The following is an 18,802-nucleotide window of genomic DNA, read 5'->3' on the forward strand; positions in this document are numbered from 1 at the left end:
AACCGGACTCAAATGGGGAGTAGACATGTGATTATAAATCATTTCCTTTCTAGAACTGTACACTATTATTCATCCAAGCAGTTTACACTGTTGCGCTTCAAGATTACAAAAAACTTTAATACTGGCAAAAATCCAGATTTTTGCAAGATGCTTTATTATTATTCTTCATTCCATACAGGGAGAATGACATTAGTGAGGAGTGAAACACTTTGGAGTCATAACAGTATAATCTGAGTAATTATTATAACACAACTCCCCAAATTATATTTTTCCCCATAATGTATTTCTCTGTAACAGCATTTCCGGATAATTTGGATTCTTTTTGTTTTGTACCACAGCAATTACAGTTTACTATTACAAGTTCATTGTGATTTCAGCAGATGATTTAGAACCCGATAAGAAGGAAATGGTACAATCTAAATCTCCTAGCATGTGTTTAATGTTTTCTGAACCCATTGCCATGATGTTTTAGATTGGGAAGAGCCTCCCTTTTCCTTCATCCATTGTTTTCCAGAGGGAATTGATCACTGAGAACAAAATTAGCTTCTGAAACACCAACCCCCCCTGGCCCCGCGCCCCCCCCAGCCCCCCAGCTTTCTCCCTCACTGGTACCCACGACTAGCTTGTGTCACTGTGATTGACATCTCTTCCGCCCAGATAGCAGGACCAATGTTGCCCATCTCTCTCTCTCTCTCTCTCTCTCTCTTTTTCTCTCCAGACATCCAGCTTGTTGCTTCATGTCTCAGATTTTTTTTCCCCATTTGTTGCTTATGACCAACGTAACAGATTTTTCACTCCCATGAAAAATGTAATATTTTCTAATAAAAAGAAAATCTTATCTGGAAAGCCACGATTAGGATTTAATATCCCCAGAAATATTGTTCCCAGCCACAGGAAGTTTGGCAGGACATTGCAGCTTGGAACATGACATAACAAAACTTTAAACATGTTAACATCATCGCAGCCTGGGCACACCAAAACATCGCTTTTAAAACTTGTAATTGTCAATATCTTGAATTCCGTTGGCTGTTCAGACACTTTGAAATATAGAAAGTGGAGTCTATAAGTCCACTAATGTTACTCCTGTTTGGAAATTCCCATGTTGAGCATCCTATTAGAAGAAAAACTGATCTTCATTAGTAACAGCTGAGCATTTAGACACATACAAAACAACTTTGTCTTTACGTCTGCCAAATTTCAAATACTTCTGAATAATATTTCTTAAGATATGAAAACATGGCCTTTAAGATATGATGCTTTTTTTATTAGAAAATCTAATTGTATGGGAGGTGGAATTTTAAGGGAATTCGGCCAAAATGCTTTTAAAGAATTTGGCTTAAGGTCACAAGCAAGGAATTGATCTATAATGAACAAAATCTGAGACTTTACATTTTTTGTAATAGTTAAGACTGAAACTTTTCTTTTGTCTTTAATCATTTAAAGGTGTCATCTTCCCAATTCCCGCTTCACCGTGTCCCAGAGCCGCTTTTCTATAAACCAGTCTAGTTTCTCAGCGGATGTCACTGTCATGGTGTATTGTGTAACGTCACTGGAGCTACTTTAACACGCTTTAAAGTCTGTGCTGTGAAATACTTGGAGATGTTCATCTCTGTAATGAAGGCAGTGAGGACACACACCTTAATTATTCACACCACTACGCCATTAGTGCTGAAGCTTTTACACAGCCACGAGCCATAAACCCTGCACTCCATCTCACTTCTTCTCACGCTGTCACGCTTTCTCACTGTAACACTCGCTGCCTTTACATTTTCTGGATCTCTCTCTCTCTCTCTATCTCTCTCTCTCTCACAAACACACACACACACACACACACACAAAACTGCAGCCAGTGATATATCCCCTTTACATTCCTGCTCCCCTGTGTATATGTGTGTGTGTGTGTGATGTTACTGCAGCATGACGATGCTTGCTGTCAGCTTCAAGGGTTTGATGCCGTTCCTTCATTTTTTTTAAATATATACTTATCTGCATATTCTGAGCTGCCAGTGAATATCTAAACGGATGTCAAAAGTAATAGCGGTTTTCAAAAACCAGACATCTTTATCCTATTTATGCATTTCAAGGCAAAATAATGATATAAAGGCTTATTTATTCCTATTTCAACTCATATGACTATTTATATATTTAAATATCAGTATATAATCTTTGTGGCCGTTGTTTTTGTTTTTGCTTTCTGAATAAATGCATCAATAATGGTATTTTCTTTGTATTCTTTTATTATGTATGAGCTTTCTTATTAGATTTATGAAGAAGATAAAAAATGATGATTTTCAGTAGGCTTTTTTTTTCTTCCGTACATGAATCCGTAATGATGTACTAGCTGAGGTCTACAATGTCAAGATCATGTAGAAAGCGTGTGGAGGAAATAGAAAGGCATTTGGGATTTAGCTGTGTGTTAAAAAGAGATCAGGTTTTGCCTTTAAAACCATATTAATTTTCTTAGCGAAGATTTACTAGGATACTAGGATGTTCTGGGTGTCTTGGAGACGCTTTTGCTGGCTTGCTTGTGTCACTGCAGGACCCTAAACAGTTCCGATTAATTTTGATGTATTTATTTGAACCAGTAACATATGACCTAAAGCTGGTTGTGGTTGTGAATCAGGTTCCACTGCATATTTTCAAGACATGCTAATCTGTCCTATTATAAAAAAAAAAGGCTGATCCGCCGCTGTAATGTTCATGTTGATTTAATTGTTCAGTCTAGACACACTTTAGAGAAAATGGGAGGTCATATTCAATGTGATGTGGGTGTAATGTCATGCGGTCTCAATAACAAAAGATAAATAACACAGTTTGTCGGGGTAGTCGGCTATAATATTCGTGAACACTTCATTTGGAAAATCTAACGCAGACACAATTCAGTCCGTCTGAAATCTGCTCTGTGGAACTGAACTTAAGAATTATATTTAGCAACATGTTAAGACGAATGTGTAGAGTCCAAGTAAGGCGCTTATTTTAGGTAACATGCTAGTGTATATTATCCATAGACCAAAAATACGTAGAGCAGAACAATAAAGCATCAAATAACTCGGTGAATGTGTTCGGCGATTATCTGAAAGGTTCAACAACAGACTGAAATGTAACTAAAATAATAATTGTGAAGTGAATCTACACAAATGAGCGCATTATCTTGAAGTGTGATGGGTTTGTGCGGTAATTTGCAAAACAACTGAAAAAAATTGCATAAGTGTTTTGCACACAAAATGTTTACAACATCCAAATTGTAGCTTATAAACTAATAAATAAATGTATGTCTGTAGCTGAGGTTATGGTTCACAGTTTAATGCTCAATATCACCCTCTAGTGGTGTTCTTTTCATCCAGAGCAAGGATTCATTCATTGTCTTTTTGAACATTGTAACCTATTAGTGTATAAATAATCTGTTAAGTTTATCAACCGTAAACTGTTAGGCTTTTATGTTATTTAGACTTGATGTTAGGCTGGATGGTTACAGTCTACTGGGATTATTGTGTGTGTGTGTGCATTTTTACCACCACACATTGTTAATCGGTATAAAGAGATGAATGATGTTCTGGCTGTGAGTCTGATATAAAATGAATCAGGACTCTGGTGGCTTTCAGTGTGAGACGTGTGTTTTTCCCTCTGTTGGATAACCTTACACAGAATTTTAGTGATTGAAGATAAACACCTTCAAATTTTAGTTGATTATGAACAAGCACGTCTCAGAGAGCACGTGATATCAACATTTACTCTGAGGATAGAAACATTTACATTTGATATCAACATTTACTCTGAGGATAGAAACATTTACATTTGATATCAACATTTACTCTGAGGATAGAAACAACTGTGTGAAAAAATCACTCATCGTTTTTGTTTTTTGGAACTTTTCTATGCATATATCACTCTTAGTAGGCTAGAGATAAACAGAAATACTTGTGAAACACTACAAATTCTGGAAGTCCTGGGTGTCTACTTTCATATGAGCTTCATATTAACCTCCACTGTGGAGTGAGACATGACAAAGACACTCAGTGCTGAACATGAACATGACAAAACAGGAGCAAACTCCATTTTCTTGGATAGATGTGCACTTTTATTTACAAAAAGCATATTGTTACCAGTGAGTTTGTCTACTATATTAGAGCCCCCATGTTCTTTCGCTGGGAAATAGCTGTTTAATGAAATATAACATCCGTAACATAAATACAATAATTCAGAACATCTTCTTCTTTAGGCCTGATTCAGTGTCAGTTCTGATGGAGATGTTCAGGGTAAATGTAGCTACATGGAATTGACAGCATGATGCAGTAGACACAATGTTGGTTAAAGGCTGAGAAGCACATACTACATGGTCTGCATTACATTTCTTTCTCCTTCATTTTGTCCTAAGAGTTTGCAAACCTTTGCACTTGACAGAATGTCCTTCAAGGTTGCTGTACATATTCATGTACGTGTTTACAGCATCCAGATGCCACTCACATTCACTTAGTGCAGACATATGCAGCTTTAGGTAAGCAACCAGACTGTGTGTGTGTGTTTGCTGTCTGTGCTGCAGCATGTGGAATAAAAACATGCACGGCTCCTGTCGATACGTTAACCTTCGCCTGCTATGAGTGCAATAAAGAGAGCTCAGCTTGTAAATCAGTGTCACGCTGAAGCGGCACAGCGACTGTCCTCTGTCATCGCTCCATCACACATCACTCACAGCGCCTTAGTCTTCCATTAATCCGTTAGGGAAAGAGGGAGAAATAAAAAGAGGGCAATTTCAGTTCAATTCCTCTAGCAGGTTTATAAGAATGAACAAGTGGCAAGAGAGGTGAGGGGGGAAAAAAATAAAGGACACTTTTTCCTTTCTTTTCTTTCTTTCCTTTTTTTTTCTTTTGAAGCTGAAGTAAAAATGTGGTAAAGCAATAAAAGAATCCATGCAGCAAAATTCTGACACTGAAAATGGATGCCTTTTTAAAAAGTAGCTCTGAAATGTACTGTAGTCTTGCTGTGGCATTTCTGTTCATGTGAGAGAGGTATAAAGATTTCAGATTTTTCCCAAGAGGACGATAGATGACAAAATGAGAAGCTGGACTTTCACTTAATTCCCATATCCTTTAACCTTATAATCTGTACTACACTATATACATTATAATAAACACCGATCAGGCATAACATTATGAGCAGTGAGAGGTGAGGTGAATAACACTGATGATCTCCTCATCATGGCACCTGTTAGTGGGTGGGATATATTAGGCAGCAAGTGAACATTTGGTCCTCAAAGTTGATGTGTTAGAAGCAGGAAAAATGGACAAGTGTAAGGATTTGAGCGAGTTTGACAAAGGGTCAAATTGTGATGGCTAGACCACTGGATCAGAGCATCTCCAAAACTGCAGCTCTTGTGGGGTGTTCCCGGTCTGCAGTGGTCAGTATCTATCAAAAGTGCTCCAAGGAAGGAACAGTGGTGAACCGGTGACGGGGTCATGAGCGGCCAAGGCTCATTGATGCACGTGGGGAGTGAAGGCTGGCCCGTGTGATCCCATCCAACATGCGAGCTACTGTTGCTCAAACTGCTGAAGAAGTTAATGCTGGTTCTGATAGAAAGGTGTCAGATTACACAGTGCATGACGGATCAGGGCTGTTTTGGCAGCCAAAGGGGTACCAACCCAATATTAGGCAGGTGGTCATAAAGTTATGCCTGATCGGTGTATACTATAATCATAGCACATGGTGCTGCTGAATTCTCCATTCTGATTGGTCTGTAGATTATTGACTTTCTATAACAGCAGCACTTACAGTTTAATATTATAATCCAGATTAATATTAGAGGTGTAAGGATTCGCTCCAGTTACGACTTGATATGATTCAAGATTCTGACTTCGTTTAATTCAACTTGAATCGGAAATAGTAAAAATAGTGAAAAAATGACTGCAAAATTCTGTGCATTTTTGTTTGTTATGAACATAGGCTTAATACTGTAAACAAAATGTACTTATCTTATTGTAATATTGTAGACAAAATCTTCAACCTCGATCTCAAAAATGAATGAATAAATAAATAAATAAATATATAACAAAAAATATGTCATGATAAAAATTAATAATAATAATAAATAAATAAATAAATAAATAAATAAATAAATAAATAAATAACAAAAAATATGTCATGATAAAAATTAATAATAATAATAATAATAATAATAATAATAATAATAATAATAATAAATAAATAAATAAATAAATAAAAATAAATACTAAAAATAATGAAACAATGAATTCCGTAGTACAAATTGAGCTCCAAAGCAGTTAAAATGCCAGTTTTCTGCAGTCGTGTCATCTGTATTTTTACCTCTATATGTTTTAACTCTTTTACGCAGTGCAACATGTATAATTACAGAGAATGCTGAATTCCACGATGTGCATCATGATCAGAAAGCATATAAAATTTTTTGCTAAGTCACTTTTCTAAAAAGCCACCCACAGGAGCATGGCAGAGGATGAGCTAAAACTCACTGAACAGCTATAAATACTGTAATAGTGATGTAAATAGAATGTGGAAAATGAAATAAAACTTTCTTTAAGCAATGTTGATGTTTCTGGACGAGTCTGGATTAGGCTTATTGCTGACATAAGCAGAAGACCGTAACTTCCTGTATAATCTGAGACGTAGAACACGTTCATACACACACAGTAGAATTCAGTTAAAATTTTATAGTGCTCATCTGAGTCAGGGTGTTGCTGCACAATGAAAAGCAGACTTAAGATAAACTTAAAGTTAACGAAATTGTGAGCCATTGTACTATAGGTGCACTAACTTTTGATGATCTCTGCACTCGATATGAGCACTGTGAGGGTTTATAATGTGTTAAAATGATCCAGCAGGTTTGTTATTTCATTGTCTGAGTTGCAGAAGCTGTGTGTTGTGAGTGGAAGGAGGCTGGATGGAGAGGATAGTGATGATGGTGATGAAGGGCAGGCTGGTAAATCGGGTACAGTGGGATGGAGAGATGCTCTATAATAAGATTGTAGGAGGGATTTACTGCAGCACAATTTCCCCTAGGGCATTTATATAGAAACTCTGTCCCTCCCTTTAGTTCTCTCTCTCTCTCTCTCTCTCTCTCTCTCTCTATTGCAGACTATTTTCTATTTTCCTTCTTTCTCTATTCCATTGTCTGCTTTCTCCTTTCCCTCTGGGTTGTTATTTTCTCAAGCTCAGAGCCAGATACAGCTCGGATAAGGACAGAAGGTATGGTGGACACACGGACAGGTCAGAGGAGAGGACGAACATGGCAAAAAGCGAGGGAGGAGACGAAGGAAAGGCGGATAATATTACTCATACCCTCGCAAGGTTAAAGCAACCTGCAAATATGCAAAACATGTTTTTTCTCAATCAACCATGTGGCCACATGTGCACACAAAATGCAGAGCCAAGCCAAATGAGTCAGCCCGGGTGTGTGTGTGTGTCACTGGACAGCCCATGTTTATACACATGTGAAGCATTACACTTCCCTTTCCCTACACACCCCTCTGCTGGCTACGGCTCATCAGCCTGGACATTAAGTTTCTCCCAGCGGATGACTAAATTAAAGTTTTCATTCCAAATTAAATTCAGATTTTATTCCAGGAATCGAAATCTCAACATTGTGGTTCGGAATATTTTAATGTGCAGTCGTAACTGGTCATGGTTTATGTGTAGACTGTCTGAAAGTTTTGACGGGTAAAAAGATCCAGACGCCCCTGACTACAGAATGAACGAACACATTTGTCACACACACACACACACACACACATGCAAAGGATCCTCTTGTTCTTTTTTACTTTTTGGAAACTTTCTGTACTTGTGTGAGTGGAAGAACACTTCACCTCAAAAATATTAACCTGACTAAATCCATGCCAGGATCCTCATTTCCGTATTACCTGCTGTCTTTATATATAGTATTCATTTATTTTTAATAGAATTAGCATTTTTGGGCGGATTATTTTTGATGATATATTCTATTTGTGCTCAAGGACACACTCATTAACACATCAAAAAACATACCTTATTGTTTTATCTGGTTATCTGGTTTTCCTAAATGCATGAGACCTGCTTCTAAAAGCATTTTTAACCACTGATGGCTTGGAGAGATATTAAATTGGAGGTGAAAATGAAATATTTATTAATAGCTCGACAGTAAAACTAATATAGTAGCACCATGCATAATATCACAAGGACTCATTCATCTTGTTTAAAATGTTTTACAAGCTTCAAAATGTAGTTAAGTCAGAATCCCAAATCTAACAGGAGTCATTTTTTACTCTTACTTACATAAATATGTACAGCTTCAGGGACCTGGGTTTGATCCTAAGCTCAATATATAACAAAAGGCATATATTCCAATCATACATCCATCCATCCATCCATCCATCAATCCAACCATCCACCCATCTATCTATCTATCAATGCAACCATCCATCCAATCATACATCCAACTATCCATCCATCCATCTATCTATCTATCAATCCAACCATCCATCCAATCATACATCCAACTATCCATCCATCCATCCATCCATCAATCCAACCATCCATCCATCTATCTATTTATCAATCCAACCATCCATCCAATCATACATCCAACTATCCATCCATCCATCCATCTATCTACCCATCCATCCAATCATCCATCCATCCATCCATCCATCCAACTATCCATTCATCTACCCATCCATCTAGCCAATCATCCATCCATCCTACCATCCATCTATCCATCCATCTAGCCAATCATCCAGCCACCCTACTTTCCCTCCATCCAATCACCCATGCATCCATCCATCTATCCATCCATGCATTTTCTCTACTGCTTATCCTACACATGGTAATGAAAGCCTGGAGTCTATCCCCGAGGGCTCAGGCCACAAGGTTAAGGACACGCTGGACGGGGGTAACTCAACACACCCACACTTACACACTTCAGACAATTTAGTGATACCAGTCAATCTATAGCACATGTCTTTGGACTGGGGGAAGAAAACAAAAACCCCAAAGCAAACTCCACACACACACATTGCAGAGGCGAGAATATAACCCGCAACCCTGGATGCACTAGTATGTATTACTCTTGTAATTACATAAATAAAAATATTCAGACTTGATATGCAAATCTAAGGCAAGACTGAACAGAGAGCTTCGAGTCTCCTCAGTTAATTTAACATGAACATGCAACAGGTGTGTAGCGACACGCTAAACCACGTCTTTACATCAGAATTATGTTTATCCCAATATTGTTTGACTGCAGCAAATTGATCACGTAGCATCCTCTTTGCTTGTTTTTTAAAAGTCTTTTAAAGAAGGTGACATTTAATCAATTTCCAATTCACAGGCTTCCATTCAAGGATTGAGGAATCGCTGAGATATCAGTTAATGTACCTTGGACAAGGTGAATTAGTTACTAAGACCTTTGCTAGGATGAGAAAGATGAGAGCACTAAAACTTAGCTAAATCAGTGCTGGAATTGTATCTTCCCATCCCTTTAAAGAAATCACCTATTCTCATTGATGGAAAGTCGTATTAGCGATTAGTAACACAGAGTGCGTAAAATAAATGTGGGTCCAAGAGAGGCATTAAAAAGTCATGAGCAGGGATGGATGCAGAGGAAGCTCCGCTCTGCTGCAGTCTGCTGAGTCATGCTTTTCACTCAGCTCCATGCTGGCAGAGAGAAGAAGAGACGTGTCTGCTAATGGCACACATAAAACACGAATATCACCGTAATGTGACGTGTGATAACGACCTTGGGATGCAGCGCTCCACAGGTTCTCCCCATACTTCTTTGGATGAAGCTGTAGGTTCCAGAGCATGGTTCTTTTCACAGAATCTTTAATCTTATAACTAGAATATTTTTATGTAGTGATTTGTGTGTACCATGAAACAAGAATTCACAGGTAATTATATTAGAACTGCATCCTAGTACATCCTGGGTTTGGGGATCGATTCAGGGTTTTCTCTGGGTACTTGGTTTCCTTCCCCAGTCCAAAGATGTGTCCTATAGGCTGATTAGCATCTCTAAATTGTCCGTAGTATATGATTTGACCTGTGATGGATTGATACCTAGTCCAGTGTTTCTGTCATCTTGTACCCCGAGTCCACTGGGATAGACTCCAGGCTCCCAATGACCCAAAACAGTGGATGGATGGATGGATGGATAAAAATCTGTATACTAATTGAGCATAGACACACACAGAATATATAAGCTTAGGTTCAAAGTCAGAACCCTGGAGCTGTACATATTTATGCCAGTAAGAGTGAAAAGCAGTCTCCATTTAAATCCATACACTTGCTGGATCTGTTCCTTTCTGTAATACTGAAGTGCTAAATAAGTAAATAAAGGGTTAAAACTAGTTTTACCTCCATAGTCTATTTATTAAAAGCTACTTTTGTAAATGTCATGAAGTGAATGTATAATGATGTTGCTAGCAAGCTCTGATTTCTTTAAATAACTTTTGCTAGTTAGAGAAAGTCCAAAAAACTCCACGATTGACGTTCATTGTCCTAGCATAAGATCAAATAAGATAAGATAAGATAAGATTTTTACTTTAGACTTTATTAATTGCAAAGGTACACAAGAGAAATAACTATAAATGAAATGTGCTAGATATACATAATGTACAAAAAGCATACTAATTTAAAAACAAAAGCTTTTTTTTTGACCAACTAATGCGGTAAAGTTAAAGCTTAAAACCTGCATCCTACTTCTCATAATGTCTCTGCTTCACATACGCTAGCTATCATTCACCGAACATGTCAGTCATTATCAAGCATTTAAGTGTTCTCCGCTAAGCGTTTACGGCGTCGTCGCAAAATGTCACATAGTTTTAGTAGCAAAAATGTCAGAAGCAGAACGCAGCTCTGTTGGCTCTGTTTCAGACACTACTGTGTTCCTGTGGCAAGGCTGTTCCCAAGATTAAGTGCTGTATTTATGCTAATACCAGAGCTTTATAAATATCTGCTGAATCTGCACACAAACGCTCAAAGCGATGGTGCATTGCTTGCACTTTTCTATCTCTGTTCATCAGGTGGGGAAAATCAGGTACTTTTTCTGCCCCTGAGGGAGCTTAAACCTACAGCTGTCTGTCCCGCCAATATCACACATCCAGACCTAGGCACAAATAAAATTAGCCTAGCATCACTGTATTCAGACTTGAGCTAGGTACTAGAACACTACTTATGCTAGCATGATTATTCAGATTATGCTAACTGATTGCTGGAAGTCAAAGACGTCAAAATCTAATTTACATTACTTTTTTTGAATATGTTTAATTTGCAGCTTATATGAAGTAAATTTACATGAGTTTGGTCTAGCTTTTTGAGACAGAAGATTCAACAACAATGTTAGCTTACTGACAGAAAAAGGAACACAATGATATTTCTAAAATGGATTAATTTGTGTGGTCCATCAATTTTAATTTTGGGATAAAAAAAATAACTTTTTTGTTTTGAACTTTTGAGCTGCTTTATAACTTAGCCAGAGGAAATGCTTTAGTCACTCAAGACCTGATGAAAATGCTAATGCTAGCTCTCGCTCTGATTCATGAGCCTGACAGAATTCTTGATCTTAATACACTCTGTCGGTCTTTTCTCCTCTTTTTTTTTGTGGCCTGTTACCTCAAAGCTCTGTTACTGAAAAAATATTTCTTCTAACACATAACTGTGTCATCAAAACTCAAATCGATTTTGACGTCTTGAGGTGCATAATATCTCACGAAGGCGAAGCAGGAAGTGAAACCTTTTTATAAATTTCAGAAAATTCCCCACTTGGTCGTTAATTCTTTAGGTTCCTTAAGTTTTCTCTAAATAAGCTTTTACCTAGTAATTTCCTAGTTGATGAAAAGGTATAAATAGTTTAAGACTATGACTATGTCAGTGTCAACATTAGAAGAAGAAGAATTTATTTGGCACATATTTTTGTTTCGTATATCCTAGCTTTGGTTGGTGCTATTTTGTGTATTTAGTGTATTTTGTGTATTTAGTGTATTTTGTGTATTTAGTGTATTTTGTGTATTTAGTATATTTAGTGTATCTGTCCTGCAGTCTTTTGTTTTGTATTGTCTTTTTGTCTTGCACTGTTTGTAACAGGTTGCACACTCTGCACTTTATGTGGCTGGGACAACTTATTTTTAGTCTTTAGTGTGTTATGTAGCTCTGTGTTGTGTTATGTAGCTCTATGTTGTGTTATGTAGCTCTGTGTTGTGTTATGTAGCTCTGTGTTGTGTTATGTAGCTCTATGTTGTGTTATGTAGCTCTGTGTTGTGTTATGTAGCTCTGTGTTGTGTTATGTAGCTCTATGTTGTGTTATGTAGCTCTGTGTTGTGTTATGTAGCTCTATGTTGTGTTATGTAGCTCTATGTTGTGTTATGTAGCTCTGTGTTGTTTTATGTAGCTCTGTGTTGTGTTATGTAGCTCTGTGTTGTGTTATGTAGCTCTGTGTTGTGTTATGTAGCTCTATGTTGTGTTATGTAGCTCTGTGTTGTGTTATGTAGCTCTGTGTTGTGTTATGTAGCTCTATGTTGTGTTATGTAGCTCTGTGTTGTTTTATGTAGCTCTGTGTTGTGTTATGTAACTCTATGTTGTGTTATGTAGCTCTGTGTTGTTATGTAGCTCTCTGTTGTTTTGTATAGCTCTATGTTGTGTTATGTAGCTCTGTGTTGTTTTATGTAGCTCTGTGTTGTTTTATGTAGCTCTATGTTGTGTTATGTAGCTCTGTATTGTGTTATGTAGCTCTATGTTGTGTTATGTAGCTCTATGTTGTGTTATGTAGCTCTGTGTTGTTATGTATCTGTGTTGTTTTGTATAGCTCTATGTTGTGTTATGTAGCTCTGTGTTGTGTTATGTAGCTCTGTGTTGTTTTATGTAGCTCTATGTTGTGTTACGTAGCTCTGTGTTGTTTTGTATAGCTCTATGTTGTGTTATGTAGCTCTGTGTTGTGTTATGTAGCTCTATGTTGTGTTATGTAGCTCTGTGTTGTTTTGTATAGCTCTATGTTGTGTTATGTAGCTCTGTGTTGTTTTGTATAGCTCTGTGTTGTGTTATGTAGCTCTGTGTTGTTTTGTATAGCTCTGTGTTGTTTTATGTAGCTCTGTGTTGTGTTATGTAGCTCTGTGTTGTTATGTAGCTCTGTGTTGTTTTGTATAGCTCTATGTTGTGTTATGTAGCTCTGTGTTGTGTTATGTAGCTCTATGTTGTGTTATGTAGCTCTGTGTTGTTTTGTATAGCTCTATGTTGTGTTATGTAGCTCTGTGTTGTGTTATGTAGCTCTGTGTTGTTTTGTATAGCTCTGTGTTGTTTTGTATAGCTCTGTGTTGTTTTGTATAGCTCTGTGTTGTTTTGTATAGCTCTGTGTTGTTTTGTATAGCTCTGTGTTGTGTAACGCTATGTTGTTATGTAGCTCTGTGTTGTTTTGTATAGCTCTGTGTTGTGTTATGTAGCTCTGTGTTGTGTTATGTAGCTCTGTGTTGTTTTGTATAGCTCTGTGTTGTTTTGTATAGCTCTGTGTTGTTTTATGTAGCTCTGTGTTGTGTTATGTAGCTCTGTGTTGTTTTGTATAGCTCTGTGTTGTTTTGTATAGCTCTGTGTTGTTTTGTATAGCTCTGTGTTGTGTTATGTAGCTCTGTGTTGTGTTATGTAGCTCTGTGTTGTTTTGTATAGCTCTGTGTTGTTTTATGTAGCTCTGTGTTGTGTTATGTAGCTCTGTGTTGTTTTGTATAGCTCTGTGTTGTTTTATGTAGCTCTGTGTTGTGTTATATAGCTCTTTGTTGTTTTGTAGCTCTGTGTTGTTTTATGTAGCTCTGTGTTGTTTTATGTAGCTCTGTGTTGTGTTATATAGCTCTTTGTTGTTTTGTAGCTCTGTGTTGTTTTATGTAGTTCTGTGTTGTTTTATGTAGCTCTGTGTTGTGTTATATAGCTCTTTGTTGTTTTGTAGCTCTGTGTTGTTTTATGTAGCTCTGTGTTGTTTTATGTAGCTCTGTGTTGTGTTATATAGCTCTTTGTTGTTTTGTAGCTCTGTGTTGTTTTATGTAGCTCTGTGTTGTTTTATGTAGCTCTGTGTTGTGTTATGTAGCTCTGTGATGTTTTATGTAGCTCTGTGTTGTGTTATATAGCTCTGTGTTGTGTTATGTAGCTCTGTGTTGTGTTATGTAGCTCTGTGTTTTATGTAGCTCTGTGTTTTATGTAGCTCTGTGTTGTGTAGCTCTGTGTTGTGTTATATAGCTCTGTGTTGTGTTATGTAGCTCTGTGTTTTATGTAGCTGTATGTTATGTAGCTCTATGTTGTGTTATGTAGCTCTGTGTTGTGTTATGTAGCTCTATGTTGTGTTGTGTAGCTCTGTGTTGTTATATAGCTCTGTGTTGTGTTATGTAGCTCTGTGTTTTATGTAGCTCTATGTTGTTTTATGTAGCTGTATGTTATGTAGCTCTGTGTTGTGTTATGTAGCTCTATGTTGTGTTATGTAGCTCTGTGTTGTGTTATGTAACTCTATGTTGTGTTATGTAGCTCTGTGTTGTGTTATGTAGCTCTATGTTGTGTTATGTAGCTCTGTGTTGTTTTGTATAGCTCTATGTTGTGTTATGTAGCTCTGTGTTGTGTTATGTAGCTCTGTGTTGTTTTGTATAGCTCTGTGTTGTGTTATGTAGCTCTGTGTTGTGTTATGTAGCTCTGTGTTGTTTTATGTAGCTCTGTGTTGTGTTATGTAGCTCTGTGTTGTTTTGTATAGCTCTGTGTTGTGTTATGTAGCTCTGTGTTGTTTTGTAGCTCTGTGTTGTTTTATGTAGCTCAGTGTTGTGTAACGCTATGTTGTTATGTAGTTCTGTGATGTTTTATGTAGCTCTGTGTTGTGTTATGTAGCTCTGTGTTGTGTTATGTAGCTTTGTGTTGTGTTATGTAGCTCTGTGTTGTGTTATGTAGCTTTGTGTTGTTTTATGTAGCTTTGTGTTGTGTTATGTAGCTCTGTGTTGTGTTATGTAGCTCTGTGTTGTGTTATGTAGCTTTGTGTTGTGTTATGTAGCTCTGTGTTGTGTTATGTAGCTTTCTGTTGTGTTATGTAGCTCTGTGTTGTTTTATGTAGCTCTACGTTGTGTTATGTAGCTCTGTGTTGTGTAGCTCTGTGTTGTGTTGTATAGCTCTGTTATGTAAAGCTATGTTGTGTTATGTAGCTCTGTGTTGTTTTATATAGCTCTGTGTTGTGTAGCTCTGTGTTGTGTAATGCTATGTTGTGTTATGTAGCTCTGTGTTTTATGTAGCTCTGTGTTGTGTAACGCTATGTTGTGTTATGTAGCTCTGTGTTTTATGTAGCTCTGTGTTGTGTAGCTCTGTGTTGTGTTATGTAGCTCTATGTTGTGTTATGTAGCTCTGTGATGTTTTGTGTAGCTCTGTGTTGTGTTGTGTTATGTAGCTCTGTATTATGTAGCTCTGTGTTATGTAGCTCTGTATTGTGTTAAGTAGCTCTGTGTTGTGTAGCTCTGTGTTGTGTTATGTAGCTCTGTGATGTTTTGTGTAGCTCTGTGTTGTGTTATGTAGCTCTGTATTATGTAGCTCTGTGTTGTGTTATGTAGCTCTGTGTTATGTAGCTCTGTATTGTGTAGCTCTGTGTTGTGTTATGTAGCTCTGTGTTGTTTTATGTAGCTCTGTGTTGTGTTATGTAGCTCTGTGTTATGTAGCTCTGTATTATGTAGCTCTGTGTTGTGTAGCTCTGTGTTGTTTTATGTAGCTCTGTGTTGTGTTATGTAGCTCTGTGTTATGTAGCTCTGTATTATGTAGCTCTGTATTGTGTTAAGTAGCTCTGTGTTGTGTAGCTCTGTGTTGTGTTATGTAGCTCTGTGTTGTTTTATGTAGCTCTGTGTTGTGTAGCTCTGTTATGTAGCCTTGTGATGTGTTATGTAGCTCTGTGTTGTGTAGCTCTGTTATGTAGCCCTATGTTTATGCAGCTCTGTGTTATGTAGCTCTGTATTGTGTTATGTAGCTCAGTGCTATGTAGCTCTGTGTTATGTAGCTCTATGTTGTTTTATGAAGAACCAGGGTCCTGGAAGAATGCTGTTTCATTTCACTGTGTACTGTCAGCTATATATGGTTGAAATGACAGTAAAAGCTTTTTGACATGACTTGACTTTGGAAGTTAGGGTCAGAACACAGTATCAGCCATGATGCAGTGCCCCTGGATCAGAGAGGGTTAAGGGCCTTGCTCAAGGGCCCAACAGTGGCAGCTTGGTAGTGCAGGGGTTTGAATGCCGACCTTCTGAGCAACAACCCAGAGCTTTCACCAGTTGAGCTACCATTGACACTAAATGGACAATATGGAAGTGTTGCAGTTCCTGGACTCCTAGTTACAAAGACAAATACACATTTAAGAGTTCACTGGTACATTTGGTCTACAGAGATGTAGGAATAATATGTTACAGATAGATAAATGAACCAGCCGTCCATGCAGTCTATGCAGTGTTTGACCTCTACCTCTGAAAGGACATTTTGCTGGTAAGCTTATTTCCATTTGTCCTCTTCGAAGGACAAATCAATAGAAGGTTCTTCTGACCGATCACCTTTCTCTCCCGATGGGAGCGGTGTGTTCCGCTGGTGACCATCGAGTGGAAATGAAAATGCAGTACGGTTGAGCGGTCTTAGGTTTTAACATGTCTGCTCACGTTGTTTCTTATTGTAGGTGTCTTTATTGACATACACATTGGATGGATGAATGGATGGCTCATCTATCTGTACCATGTTCTCAACACATCTCTGTAAACCAGATGGATTTGTCTTTGTGACTAGGGGTCCAAGCACTGAAACCCTACCATAATGTTACTCTCTGTAGTTGCTGATGGCCTCACCACATCCTGTATCCAGGCACCGGTTCTCAATTACATGACCACATGCCCAAGCATCAGGTCACTGACTCTGGATTTTAATTAGCATAATATCCAACCTATATTTACTTTTAATGCAGATGTCGCTTTATTTGCTGCTCCTCCTGAAGCACAGCCAACTGAGCATTTTATTTAATACTCAAGCTTCTTGATATCTGTTTTGGAATTGTGTTCCAAGATGATCCTTTTTTATGGGGTGGTGTTATCATCAACTGCAGAGATGTTCTCCTGCAGTGTTCCAAAAATAGCAAAGAAATATACAGTATAATGATATAAAGGGATTTCAGTGTCAGTGTAGCAATAAGAGCCTCTCTTTAAACATTCAGCCATTCTTAGCATCCTTCTGTGTGTGTGTGTGTGTTACATCCAGTGCTCCTCAGCGTGCTCTCTGCCGGGGCTCAGACAGAAATGAAGAAGGTTGTTGGGGACAACGTGACGCTGCCGTGCCATCACCAGTTCCGGCAGTCAAATGGACAGACGCTGGACATCGAGTGGATTCTGCAGAAACCCAACTTCAAACAGCGCGTGGTAACTCCATCACTTTATTCCTTTTACATTATCTATTTATACCGCTGTTGAATACTTCATTCTGATTGGTCAGAATTTTCCAGAACAGCAGCTCTGACAGTATAATGCACTATAATGTACTAATATGTTATAGTTTCAATAGTAACACCTCATTCACATGAACGTGTACAACATGGACGCAATGTGTAATATAAATAATAATAAAGCGTCTTTATTCCTGATTCCTTTTCTTAAGATGCGATCGTCATATATATCACCTGTGGTGATGTTTTCTGTAAAGTTCTTTATGTTTAACGTTTATGGAAGGAGTCTCCAGTGTCAGTGCTTTGTAATGTTTAGTAAGTTTGCACTACAGCCAAGCTATTTTTTCTTATTAACAATGAGGATTCATTAATTAAACCTGCTCCATTCAGACTTATCAGACATTTACAATCAGTATAAATAAATGAAAGTATATATAAGTGATATGAGTTCAGTGTGTTTTAGACGTGTGCTTACAAAGAATTTTACTGGTTGAAGATAATAGAGAGCAGAAATGGGTTTTATGTCAACTTTTTCGTTAAACATACAAACATTTGTGTTGTCAAAAAAAATAACGTGTTTTGTTTTATTGGAACTTTAATACATCTTCAATACATCTTTATCTCACCTGACGTTGTTTACCGTTTATCATTCACTTGTTATATATTCACCTCCTCTTTTTCATATCTCATCCACTCTCTTTTCCACAGCGCTCTGCTTTGACAGAAAGAGCTACACTCATGTCATTGTCACGCTCTTCTTGTTTCGCTTATTTATTTTTTTACAGCGTCTTGCTTACTAGATTTCATTCCATTCCATCTCTCTTTCCTCTCAGCTGTCCAAGCACAGGCCAGATCTGCTTTCTCCATGGCTTCACAAACAAACCTGAAGACAGATCCACCTGGAGCCATATGGCTGTCAAAGAAAAAATGCCTGCATCTTTATTCCGTGCCGTCTCGCTCTCGCTGTCTATCACACAGATACCGATTACACTCCAAATCTATTTGGAGCAACATTTTTAATTGGATGAAATAATGACTTTAAGAGCGGCTAATCTAATATTTGCTTATCTGATTCCAGAGGCAGTTAAATCATGTTTTGGTGTCAGCGCTGAGGCTGTAACGCTGCTGAACAAGCTTAATAAGTGTGTCACTAAGAGCATTATCATTTCAAATGAAATTAAACATCGGATAAGACGTGCTATTCTCCGCAGTCTTCACGGAGTGGAAAAGAGCTGTCTGTGTGCATGTATATAAATCATCTCTTTCACTTCACATCTGTCGGGCGCCAGGATTTAGTTCTATGGCTGAAAAGAAGAAGTATTTGGAAAGAGGTGTGAGGACGGCGTTCAAGGTTCTGAGTTGGCTCACGTTTAATGCAGCATTTAATGAGAAGATAAC

General features: G+C 37.8%; 1 protein-coding gene across 1 annotated transcript in view; it reads left to right on the forward strand.

Moving 5' to 3' along the window:
* clmpb (CXADR like membrane protein b) overlaps nt 1–18,802 on the forward strand; it is an 86,987-nt gene that overhangs the window by 49,288 nt on the left and 18,897 nt on the right. Inside the window, exon 2 of the mRNA XM_058388105.1 lies at nt 17,224–17,381. Coding sequence (XP_058244088.1) covers nt 17,224–17,381 — 158 coding nt within the window. The remainder of the gene's footprint in view (nt 1–17,223; nt 17,382–18,802) is intronic.

The sequence above is a fragment of the Hemibagrus wyckioides genome, linkage group LG04 (assembly GCF_019097595.1).
Source record: "Hemibagrus wyckioides isolate EC202008001 linkage group LG04, SWU_Hwy_1.0, whole genome shotgun sequence".
NCBI lineage: Eukaryota > Metazoa > Chordata > Actinopteri > Siluriformes > Bagridae > Hemibagrus > Hemibagrus wyckioides.